This window comes from Theobroma cacao, chromosome 3 (assembly GCF_053813885.1).
Source record: "Theobroma cacao isolate CCN51 chromosome 3, ASM5381388v1, whole genome shotgun sequence".
Classification (NCBI taxonomy): Eukaryota; Viridiplantae; Streptophyta; class Magnoliopsida; order Malvales; family Malvaceae; genus Theobroma; species Theobroma cacao.
The window spans coordinates 46,126,661-46,139,561 of NC_142641.1; the positions used below are offsets into that span (position 1 = coordinate 46,126,661).

Consider the following 12,901-nt stretch of genomic DNA (forward strand, 5'->3'; position numbering starts at 1 on the left):
GCCGCTGCTGCTGCTGCTGCTGCTGCCACTGGAGTTGTTGGTGCTGGAGAATCACATCAGCAAAGGAAGCAGAGGATGAACCATGGAAGCTTTCGTGGCCCTCGGAAACACCTTCTCAACCCTGCTGTTGAGCACCCACTTCGGCTTCCCAAGTTGCCTGTATAGATTCATGTGAACTGTGTATCATAATGACTGTTTTGTCTGCTTATGTTTTCCCTTTTGTACTATGGTAGAATTACAAGTTTCCAGGTTGGCTTATACCATTATTATAGCTGTTTCTCTTTGATGCTTCCGAGTTTACCTCGTAGGCTCTGAATATTTCCCATTCAGGTTGTTAAATTCAAAGAAAGGACCCAGCTATTACTTGTGTAGAGATGAATGAATATGAGAATAGCTGATATTTTTCTCTGTTTTTTTTCCCCTTTGGCTTGGTGATTGGTGGTTGGTGGGGGGTGGTAAGTTAGGGAAAAGCAACGCTTGTAAATTCAGCAAACCACGAAAAAGTGGATAAGCTTCCCCATTCTTCTGGTTTGCAAAACCATGGAATGGCTTGATAAGAGCTCAAAGTACGATACTCATAAAGTGAAAAAGCCCTCATCCGATACCTTGCTGACTATGTCAAGAAAAGGAAAAGGCAAAGAGGGGGTTGAAGAAATTGACTTTAATAAAGCAAATACATAAATGAGAGGGAGAGAGACAGAGAGAAAGTGGATAACCACACATGGCTAAACTGTATGGCTAAAGTTATGGAAGCAATAGGTCTGACATACAGAGTTCCAAGGAGGTTTGATCGTCTTGACTTGGCAATTTGCTGATCTGTCTTCTGAACTAACGATTCCTCAAATTTACAAGCTATATATTGAATTGTAACAGTCAGCATTTGAAATTCTTACAACATATCTATATCTAAGCAAATTTCTCAGGAACCCCAAAAAAGCAGTTGGCAAGCATGCTCATCCATTGCAAAGTGCAATAATAGATGCCATAGTGCCTAGCAAACTCATGACAATCTCCTTTGCTTCAAGCCTATAACTGGATTAGGAAACCAAAATACTACCCAATCCAAATAATTGGTTACTACACTTGCAGTCAGTTCCTATGCAAAAAAGCCAACAGGAAAGGTGTTAAAACTAATAAAATAAATAGAAATGGTGATGATTTCATCCAAGAACAAATATGGAGAAGAGTAATAGATCAGTAGGGTGAGTGGACTGATATTTTGATGCCATTTATTAGATGTACAGGTGTGAGGGTAACCTTTCCATGATCTATATATTCAACCAAATAGGTGCCAAAAAATAAAATACACTTTGAACTTATATATGCAAATTATTCCGAGTTGAACTCTAACCAAGATTTAGTTCCAGGCTTTAGATCCCAGATGCATTACATTCTTCAAGGAGGTTTAAGAAATTATGTTCTGGGGCACTCAGAGAAGGTAAAATCAAGCGATTAGAGTGAGTTGGTCGGGGTTTTGTTCCAGTAGCTTCAGATTCAAGGCTGTCTCCGTCCTTCATAACTGGCAAGTCACCTCTCCTTATTACGCTAGCTGATACTCGCTCCTTCCAGATTCTTCCATCCTGATGACAAAGGATATACAATGTATATGAATTTTAACTTCCTGACAATTAAACAAGTTCATAAGAGATGGTTTGTACAATTCCAGACCACCAACATGAAAAATGAATGAAGACGTCAACTATCACTAGCTTTGAGAACCTACACGGTCATTTCATTATATATAACCATGCATACCAGAAAATGATAACCTGTGAATGGTATGAACCTCATAAACTTAAAATAAGGTTTCTTTTACCATAAGACTATATAATAGTAGGACCTATCGTTAAGATGCAGTCCAAAAGAACCATTTTCCTTATACCACCATCAACAACAGTTGGACTAATAGATACTCACTAAACCTATATTTTAATGAATTAACAAGAAAGTCTTAATTGTCTCGTAACTTTATTCTCTAAGTTAGTGCAATCTGTGGTAAAGAACTTGGTTAAGAACATAGAAAACAAAAACAAGTCTCAAAAGCTTACATTTAGAATTGACGGTTCAGGCAGTGGGCATTGAATTGGTTGGTCATTGTCCAAAGGCTCAATCGGATGTTCGACTGGCTTAAACTCAACTGCTACTTCAATCCCATGAGCAGTAGCAGTAGCAGCCGTAGCTGAAGCTGCAACATCCGGATTTGGGGGCATAACTTCCCTTTCTTCCTGCACCCACAAATAGCAACTCATTAGTCATTTGCGATAAGAAGCTAAAACTCCTATTAGAAGTGCAAAAGCACTTAAAGCAAATGGCAGGACTCAGGAGCTGGATACATAAAAAGGAAAACAAGCTTTCAACATAATTATATTGAGCAAAAACAAGAAATTCAAGAAAGATAAATTCCTGCTACAATAGCAGAACTTAGTCTAATAGGGTGTTTGAATATCCAAAGAGCCCGACAACCCAAAAGCATCTATACCAGGCATCTATAATTATATATATCACCATAAAACATATTACTGATCAGGACATCTGGGTTTAGCTCATATCTCTTGTATTCATCAAATCAAGTACACAATGGCACATGATGACAGAATTCTATCAAGAAATCCCAAAATTAAACCTACTTGAAAAGAAAAAGGTCAAAATTAAACCATATTACTGAAGTCTTAACAAGAATCACAAGAAATAGTCAGATCACAAAATAAAGGCATGATATCTCAAAGTACATCAACCAATTCCAACATAACCAAGAATATGCTTAGCATCTAACTTCTAAAGACCAATGTTTGGCCCAAATCAAAGCATAGGAAGCAATAAATTAAAAAGAAAAATCAAAATTAGACCGTATAAACAGGTCAATCCAAATAAAGAACACTCAATTAACTAATCCAAAAAAAAAAAAGACCCAACAAAATATACAAAAAAAAAAGGTTTCTTTAGATTCACATGTTCCAGATTCCACTAAAACAAACCTCTAGAAAAATTACTAAATAAAAGAAAAAGAAGAAGAGTTCTTACAAGAGCACTCTGGGAACGTCGATGACCGGCCCTGCCAACAGAAAATCTGGAAAAAATACCAACCATGTTGTTTTTCCCACCTATGGAAAACTCTAATTCAGACAAAAGGGTACTCCGATCTTAGCTTCGTTTGTAGACAAAAAAAAAAATTCAAGTCAGCTGAGACCCAGAGTTATTTATTGCAAACTCAAATGATGTTACAGTTTATCTCTCTACAGCTAAGGATGAGGAGGGAGAATGAGAGAGAATATGATAAGAGTGGGGGCTTTTGGTTAGGCTTTGCTTTGTTTTAGTTTGCTTTGCGTAATGGGTTTTGTCTGTTGGGATTCTCTGGCTTTTCTTTTTCTAAAAAAACACAATCTTTTTAATGTCGAAAACTACTACAAATATTTTACTATTGTTAGTACTATTTACTACATGGAAGTCAGCAGAGAAAAGCTGCTGACGAAGACAAGATAAGGCCACTCGAGAGACTCCATGTGGAAGAGGACAAGAAAGAGGCAACTGGTTAGTGGAGTTTAAAGCTGTTTAGTTGACTGAGATCCTAGCCTAAAACTTGGCCAAATTGTTTATTTAAGAATTGAGCACCATAGCCCGGAGATTGGTTTCCATTGGTTAGGTGGCTTTCGAGTGGCAACCGTCGCTTGCTGCCCGATGTCTATGCTTTAGCTGTCCCACGGGCAACCTGTCTAGCTGGAAACTGCTCCTACTGGTTCACGCGCCTTTTCCATGGCGTGAACACATCATCTCTTCTTTCTAAAATGATGTTCTTTTGAAGAAAAAGGAGTGGAATAATAGAATTAAGACTGTTAGAGATGGATAAGTGCACTTTTTGAAAAGGATTTTGCAGTGCTGTTTGAACAACATGCTGCTCACATGTCAGACATAGAAGGCCGAATGAGAATGATTTTGATTTTTTTGGGTTTTTCACCACTCTTCACTATTTGCAGGCACAGAGAGTGGGTGTCGCTTGAGAAGAGAATTACTAGTAAAAACGCAAAATAGGAGGAATTGGAAGATCAAGTAAACTTTATATCTGCAAGTAATAAAGAGCAGTTTTCGAAGCCTGGAATAACAAATTTTCAGAGGCAGGAAACTGGACTTAAACTATAATTCTTATATACACTCAAAAGCTTAAACTAAACAATACATTCAGGAAACTTTCAGAGTCTTGAAAACACGGGAAAGTTCTGATACGTCAAGATTTAGAGTTTTGCAATTCCATCAGACTTTACAAAAGGCAAGATCTTCACTTCCAAAGCACTTATCTCCTTCACAATATGACATTGCAGTAAGCAGGTAGCTTCACTTCCAGGATCTATGAATCAGAAAGTTTGAACACGCAGCTCATCCTGGCAAGCATTTATTGGATCAATTTCTGATTGTATGGCCAAATGAGGAAACACCTGCATAAAAACGACTTCACAATGAATTTTGGGCACTAACAGTCAGGGATCTCATCAAACCTAGAAAAGCACAAAATTGATCGCATAATCAAGATCAAAACTTATTATCCAGGCGAGAAAATTACCATGGGATGGATTGAAGTGTGGATCAAGTACATGCACACTGTGCAGGAAAATATCTTGAAGAATTACTCAAAAGTAACCAACTCATTTACGTGCCAACATTGGGACATGGTTCATTTTTTGATGTCCTAATGCAACAGCTGGAGCTGCCTTTCAGTCAAATCACTAGGTTTCCTTAACCCAGAAAGATAATCTTTTATGCACATTATACAGAAACACCCTTGCATCAGAAAGTGAAGACAGAGAAGTCAGAGAGCTACGCATGGTGTGAAATTATGAATTTTCTCATTATAAGTTATATATTAATGGAGTAAACATCAACTTATACGCCTGGCCAAAAGGAAAAACATTGCCTTATACCAGCTGTACAATTGCCTTATACCAGCTGTACAATTTTTTTTTTCCACTATACATAGTGCTTTTTCATTAATTTTTTTAATTATATAGATTTATAGTACTATAATTAATTGGATAATTACAAGTGATAGAATTATCGAGTATAATGTTACTAAATTTATGATTGTTTAAATTTTAGAGAAAATGATTTTTTTTTCGGGTTTTTGAAAATTTAGAATGAGAAAAACTTGGTGAAATAACTTTGAAAAGGAAAGGAAGAACTGAAATTAATTAATAAAGCAAGAAAAATGAAATAATTAAAGATAGTGAAAAAAACCTTGATCCATGGCTAGAGTTGAATGACAGAAAGAAAACCAGAAACAGCTCTCAGTCTCTCAATGCTCTCAAACACCAATTACTGTTCCTTTCTTGATGCTCTTACTCTCTGCTTCTAACCTCCTTTCATAGCAACTTGGGCCCAATTTTTCTTTTTTTTTTTTGGGATAAAAGTTATAGTTTCATACTTGCTACACATTACATTTAAAAATATTAATTGTATAGCCTATGTGTAATGTATAATTTAGAATTAAACACACTTCCTAGGTAGGATTTAATTGGAAAAGGGTTGTAGATTCAAGCCATAATTGGATATATACAGAATTCTTTTTTAAATTATTTTTTAAAAAATTGTCAATTTATTATTCCTCTTTACAAATTCTGTTTTTATTTTGGCTTTAATTAAGTATGTTTTAATCTTTTTATTAGAAAAATAAATTTGTCTTTTCAACTCTGTAATTACTTCATGCGTGCAGAAGAAACACGTGTACATTAAAATTCTAATATATAAATAAATCATAAGAAAAAGAAACGCACATAAAGAAAAAGATTAATAACATATAGATAGTATAACAAAACTTGATAAATTCGATAGAGATACCAAAGTGCAAAGTACAAAAGGATTTGTAAAGAATGCTCGAGCGAGCAGGCAATCAATATATTCCCGAGCTTGCCTTTCACTCGACCTCATCCTTCGTCAACAAATGAATATAGATACTCACATTCACAAAAGAAACACGTGCATGTTAAAATTTTATAAAATTAAATATATAAATAAAAAAAAAGAAACACAAATAAAGAAAAAAAGAGAATAATATATAGATAGTACAATAAAACTCGATAAACTCGATAGAGATACCAAAGTGCAAAGTGCAAAAAGACCTAGAAAGAATGCTCGAGTGAGCAAGCAAATCGATATATTCTTGATCTTGCCTTTCACTCAACCTCATCCTTCATTAGTAAATGAATATACATAATACATACTTACATTCACAGTAGAAACATGTGCACATTAAAATTTTAAAAAATAAATATATAAATAAAAAAAAGAAACACACACAAAGAAAAAGATAATAACACAAAGATAGTACAATAAAGCTTGACAAACTCAATAGAGATATCAAAGTGCAAAGTGCAAAAGGACCTCGAAAGAATGCTCGAGCGAGCAAGCAATCTATATATTCCCAAGCTTGCCTTTCACTCGACCTCATCCTTCGTCGGAAAATGAATATACATACTTACATTCACAGAAGAAATACGTACACGTTGAAATTTTAAAAAATAAATATATAATTAAAAAAAATAAACACACACACAGAAAAAAAGAATGTTATAGAAATAGTATAATAAAGCTCGACAAACTGGATAGAGATATCAAAGTGCAAAGTGCAAAAGGACCTCGAAAGAATACCAAATTGGTTAGAGATTAATTCTTAATCTCTCTTGGTACCTTTTGTTATGTTTCTTTAGTTATATTTTTTCCCATTCATCTTCAATTTTTCCATATTCTCACTCATTTTTTCTTCATTTTATATTTCATTAATATACTGTTTTTCTCATAGTTATTATGAAAGCTGAACAATTAGTTAGTTGATTAGTATACTCTCTTTAGATGCAATTTGTGAAGTTTTCTGTTAAGATGATTAAATAAAAAATTAAAATTGAAGATAAAATCAATAGATTGGTAGAGGTTGGTAATTAAATAGATCAAATCATACCTAGATTTCTAACTTATTTTCTTAATTAATGCTTAGTGATTAATTAAACAAAGTAAAAATATAAGAAAATGACTGTAGCAAAAACACGATTCCTTCCCTTGTAAAACAAAGGCAAGAGCGAGACAGCGAGGGCCACTCTTTTGATATAAGAAGACGAAATGACTTGATGCCTATGTTTATTGGTTTACTGCTAACAAGAGTGAACCTAAGAGTGAGCTTTTCCAAAAAAAAAAAAAAAAAAAAAACAAGAGTGAACCGAAGAAGAAAACGAGAGTGGGAGGATATGATTAAGCTCATCCCATCTCTAACTATTGCTCTATACTTCATCAAGAAGATTTGGGATGAATGGAATATCCGAGGGGCTCGTGTTTAGCCTCTTCTTGCAGAGCTTCCTGACTTTCGTCGTCCCATTCAGAATGTCCACAAGGAAGAGACCCTCGATTGCGCTCATCTGGTGTGCTTACTTGATCGCTGATGCAGCTGCTAATTATGCTATTGGTCTCATCACCAACAGCCAACGCATCCAATCTAATCCTTCTGGCCTTACGGAAGACAACGATCTTTTAGCATTTTGGGCTCCCTTCCTCTTACTACACCTTGGTTGTCCTGATACCATTACAGCTTTTTCTCTTGAGGATAATGAACTCTGGCTAAGGCACACGCTTAGCCTCATCCTCCAAGCCGTAGCTGCTCTTTATGTCTTCATTCAATCTCTTACCAAAAACAAGTTGCAGGTCCCCACATTGCTCATGCTTGTTACCGGAGTTATCAAGTATGCTGAGCGGATTTATGCTTTGTTCCTTGCAAGCTTGGACAGATTCCGGGACTCCATGCTCCAGAAACCAGATCCTGGGCCCGACTATGCACGGCTTATGAAGAAATATACTTCTATGAAAGAGGGCAATCTTCCAACGAGAATAATTATGGTACAAGAGCCTGAAAAAGAAGTCAAGGAAACGAAGCAAGGCAAATTGGATGATTTAGAAGTGGTGCATTATGCTTATCACTTCTTTGAAACCTTCAAGGGACTTGTGGTCGATCTCATGTTTAGTATCCACGCGCGCAAGGAGAGCCGAGACTTCTTCTTAGCGAGGGAACCGGAAGACGCTTTAAGAATAATAGAGGTTGAACTCACCTTCATAAATGGGGTTTTCTATACCAAGATGAAGGTAATGCATTCCATTGTAGGCTATCTTTTCCGATTCATAGCCTTTGGGTCGGTTTTAGCGGCTCTTGGGCTCTTCTATTTTGAAGCAGAAGAAAATGAATACGATCCATTTAATGTCAAAATCACCTGCATCTTGCTCCTCGGTGCCATTGCCCTGGAGGTTGTAGCGTTCCTCATGCTCATTTTCTCCGATTGGACTTTTGCTTCCATCAAGAGCCCTGTTCGTTCAATTAGTTTATTGCCGTTGGCTGCTATCTTCAGGGGCTTCCTTGCTCTCAGGAGGCCTCGGTGGTACAAATGTAAAAGTAAGGGCTTGCAAGCTAGGAGTTTACCTAGCTAAACACAACTCGCGTCAAACTTACTGGCGGCGGAGAGACGAATCACTGAGCTCAGGTTCACAAGATGCTCAGACGGGACCACGTGCTCAGCTCAACCCAATTCTCAGGTGAATTTAGATGATAGAAACAGAGATACATTAAAATCCCAAAATTTGGGTTTTGATCCTGGGCGTTCGAATATCAGGGGGTCCGCTGCTAATAGTGTGCGGGGATCTAAATCTTACTTGCAGGCCGTGACAGAAGGGGAACCTGAACAACCGGATGCCACGCTGCTGCCTCCACCGAGCCCATCGGGATACAAGATATGTTCTGGGTTCCTTGAGAATGAAAACTTACATTGGCTTGAAAGAGCTCTTGTAGGTGTTTGCAAAAAATACAGTGAACCTGAAGATGTGGAAAAATTGATGCGGGAAGATGGGAGGAATGGGATATCCATCAGGCGTGTTGTCGGTTGTCATGATCTGATTTATTTTGAAATAGGTAAAATTTGAAGAAGACAAAGCTGGGAATTGGTCATGGCTTGAAAAATGGTTTGACAAGGTAGATGTCTGCTGTCCAAACTCAGGCATTAGTACCGGGAGATGTTGGATTTCTTGTTCACGGATCCCCATTCATGCATGAAGTAGGACAACTTTGTACAATATTGCGAAATTATGGGGTGAGCTCATCTGTCTAGGGGATGAAACAATGAGGTTTCAATCCTTTGAAAGGTCCACGATGCTGATCACAACTAACAGTTTGCAAACCATTCATGAGTAGATTCATCTTGCTGTGTGAAACCAGTTTTTTTCTATTAACGTACAAGAATTTGCTCCTGATTGTGTTGCAGACTATCCAGGTTGGTCTAAATGGAAAGAATTTGACTGTGCTTCTAGCTCCTCTTCTGAATTCTCATCCAAAGAAAACCACCCATGTCCCATGGAAGCAGATGACGCTAGGGATGCAGGGGAGAGCCAACGTACGAGGGGCAGAGGGAAAGCGCCAATGACAAATGAAGAGATTATTGGGCCCTTTGCAACCAAAGTGACCATGCAACCCATTTAGTTCTTCAATTCCCAATGAATATAGAAGCATTGGGCTGTCTATGGACTGGAAAGGCCACCTAATAGGAGCCCAACCCGAAGTAATTAGGGAAATCTCCAGTGGCCCAAGCAATAGCCCAACAAGAGGAGCACCAAGCCCAGGCAATGCTTAAAAGGGCCCACAACCCAGCAACACACCTCTCCAAAGCCCAATGAGCCCAGATTCAGGATCCTTCGCAAATGTGGCCGACCCAGTAGCCCATATTGTAAATGAAAACATATTTTAGAAGGCCATGATCTCTTTTACCTTTTTATTTGCTTCTTCTTTAATTATTCATTTTATTTTTCCTTTATTTCTCTTGTCTTCATCACCCTTTTTTGCTTTTTTTTTCTTTATTCTCTTATTTCCTTTATTCATCTTTACTCCTCATTTCTTTTTTTTTTTTTATTTATTTTCCCTCTGTCAATATTTTCTCTATTATTCCTTACTCTTCATCCTTCTCTCTCTTTTTATCTATAATATTTCATTCCATTTTCTTTTTCTTCTTTTCTTTATAGCTTTCCTTCCCTTTTATTTTCTATTCTTAATTCTGCTCTTGCTTCTCTCTCTCCTTCATTCTTTATTCTTAATTCTTCTTTTTTTCTTCATTAATTTTTTCTAGTATTTTCCTTGGGTTCTCTTCATTTGTTTCTTTTCCATTTTGTTTCATTTGTCATTAACTATTTCTCACTACAACAAACTTGACTTAAATAGCACATTTTTTAAAATATGCTACTAAAAATATTTTTAATAACACCTTTTTTTTAATGTTTTTTAGAACATTTTTATAGATCTAATTTCATTATATAAATTTTTAGATGCATTATAAATAAAATGTGATTAATACTCAATTTTTTTGTAGTGTCTTTTTCTGTTTTGCTTGTTCCTTTTCTCCCTTTAATATCTTTGTCCTCACTTCTATACTCTTTTGTATCACTACTTTTTACCCTCAATATATTTATTCCCTTTATTTTCTCAGCAATTACATTTATTTAACACTTTTAAGTTTTTGGTAATTAAATAACTAAAATATAGCATGTCTCCAAACATAATTTATATATAAACACACAAATAAATTTATGCATTTGGTGTTATCTAAAAAGAGTTTAATTTTCAAGACTTTTTAATTATTTGCTTTTATATGTATAAGAGTACTTTGGTTTTTTTTTTTTTCTCTTACACTTAAAAGTAATTTTTAACACTAACTTTATATGATTATTAAATGATTTTTATAAATATAATCTCCAATTCCATCTCTTATGGTTTAAACTTTTATCATATAATACATTATATTTTCTTTTTCTCAATTAGCTCTCTAATCTCTACAGATAAGTCCTATTCATGAAAAAGATTAAACCGTTAATTTTACATAATAAAATTATCAAAATACCCTCAATTTAATTTGTTCACACTTAAAAGTATTTTGATAAATTTACTAAAAAATGAATGAGATAAGCCTTTATGGGAATAAAACTTATCAGCAAGGGAGCAATTAGTAAAAGGAAAATATAAAGTGTTACAGTGAAGAAAATTGAAACCACGCTGTCTTTTTGCAATTTGCTTATTTGTCTTGTGAACTAATGATTCCTCAAATTTACAAGCTGTTTTATTGAATTGCAACAGTTGGCCTTTGAAATTCCTACAACCTATATCTATATCTACGCAAATCTCTCAAGAACCCTAAAAGAGCAATTAACAAGCCATTGCAAAATTCAGTAATAGATGCCATACATCTCTATGCAATAAAGCCAACAGGGAAGGTGTCAAAACAAATGAAACAAATAGAAATGGTGAAGGTTTCATCCAGGAACAACAATAATCGGCGCTTGCGGTCTAATGTCTACGCTTTAGCTGTCCCACAGGCGATCTGTCTTGCTGGAAACTGCTCCTACTGGTTCACGGGCCGTTTCCATGGCGTGAAAACATCATCCCTTCTTTGTAAAATGATTTTCTTTTGAAGAAAAAGGAGTAGAATAATAGGATTAAGACTGTTAGAGATGGATAAGTACACTTTTTTAAAAGGATTTTGCAGTGCTGTTTGAACAACATGCTGCTAACATGTCAGAAATAGAAGGCTGAATGAGAATGATTTTTATTTTTATTTTTTTGTTGGGTTTTCACCATTCTTCACTATCTGCACTCCTTAAGAAAGGCACAGAGAGGAGTGTCGCTTTGAAAAGAGAATTACTAGTAAAAAAAGAAAAATAGGAGGAATCGGAAGATCAAGATAACTCCATAACTGCAAGTAATAAAGAGCAGCTTTCCAAGCCTTGAATAACAAATTTTCAGAAGCAGGAAACTGGACTCAAACTATAATTCTGGTATACTTTCAAAAGCTTAAACTAAACAATACATTCAGGAAATTTTCAGAGTCTTGAAAACACACGGGAAAGTTCTAATACATTAAGATTTAGAGTTTTGCAATTCTATCAGACTTTACAAAAGGCAAGATCTTCACTTCCAAGGCACTTATCTCCTTCACAATATGACATTGCAGTAAGCAGCTTCACTCCCAGGTTCTAAGAATGGAAAGTTTTAACATGCATCTCATCCTGGAAAGCATTTATTGGCTTGTAAACTCATAGGAAGCAGCTTGCAGCTTGGATTAATTTCTGATTGTATGGCTAAATGAGGAAACCCCTGCATAAAAACAACTTCACAATGAATTTTGGGCACTAAACAGTCAGGGATCTCATCAAACCTAGAAAAACACAAAATTGATTGCATAATCAAGATCACAACTTATTATCCAGGCAAGAAAAAAAGCGCTTTCAAAGATGCTTAAACGATTAATGCCTGCATAGCATGGGTTGTATTGAAGTGTGGCTCACGTACATGCACATTGTGTAGGAAAATATCCTGAAGATTCACTCAAAATTAACCAACTCAGTTATGTGCCAACATTGGGGCATATTTGATTTTGCGGTGACCCAATAATACAGCTAGAGCTTCTTTTCAGTCAAATCACAAGGTTTGCTTAACCCAGAAAAATAATCTTTTATGCAGAGTATACAGAGACAGCCTTGCTTCAGAAAGTGAAAACAGAGTAGTTAGGGAGCTACACATGGTTGCAGTAGGTATTAAATTCTTAAGCTTCACTGAAACTGTATGTAATATAAGTAGGAATGAGCCCATTGTGTACAATGTAAAACAGAGAAAGACCCGAAGTCACAAATGACCGTTTGCAAGATAGAGATCATTCTGCTCATCAAGCCCTTAGAGCTTTCCATCTACATGAATTTCCTATGTGTTTTGAACAATATCAACTTTTAGGATATACCTACCTATGGACTATGTATAACAGTTTTAGCTTCTAACCCCACGATCATTAGGTAAAATTAATCCATTAGGTAGGAAATAGAAACTTATTCTCACAGTGGATCAAGTCACCGA

At 35.8% G+C, this 12,901-nt stretch overlaps 2 protein-coding genes across 2 annotated transcripts; one reads left to right on the top strand and one right to left on the bottom strand.

The window, feature by feature from the left end:
* Positions 1-1,177: 1,177 nt before the first annotated feature.
* On the bottom strand, positions 1,178-3,373 carry LOC18606840 (cystic fibrosis transmembrane conductance regulator). Its single transcript, XM_007040683.3, has 3 exons — positions 3,022-3,373; positions 2,049-2,225; positions 1,178-1,580 (listed from the first exon to the last, which is right to left on the bottom strand). Exons 1-3 carry the CDS (start codon positions 3,085-3,087, stop codon positions 1,371-1,373), a joined length of 453 nt encoding a protein of 150 aa, XP_007040745.3. The 5' UTR covers positions 3,088-3,373; the 3' UTR covers positions 1,178-1,370.
* Positions 3,374-7,281: 3,908 nt separating this feature from the next.
* On the top strand, positions 7,282-8,448 carry LOC148763879 (uncharacterized). The gene has a single exon (XM_088804640.1). The coding sequence runs from the start codon at positions 7,282-7,284 to the stop codon at positions 8,446-8,448; it is 1,167 nt and encodes a 388-aa protein (XP_088660766.1).
* The last annotated feature ends 4,453 nt before the right edge of the window (positions 8,449-12,901 follow it).

Coding starts and splice junctions, on each gene's coding strand:
- LOC18606840 (XM_007040683.3), bottom strand. CDS start 3,087: ATGGTTGGTATTTTTTCCAGATTTTCTGTTGGCAGGGCCGGTCATCGA. Junction 2,226..3,021: donor GACGTTCCCAGAGTGCTCTT/GTAAGAACTCTT, acceptor TTGTGGGTGCAG/GAAGAAAGGGAAGTTATGCC. Junction 1,581..2,048: donor CTGAACCGTCAATTCTAAAT/GTAAGCTTTTGA, acceptor CTTTGTCATCAG/GATGGAAGAATCTGGAAGGA.
- LOC148763879 (XM_088804640.1), top strand. CDS start 7,282: ATGAATGGAATATCCGAGGGGCTCGTGTTTAGCCTCTTCTTGCAGAGC.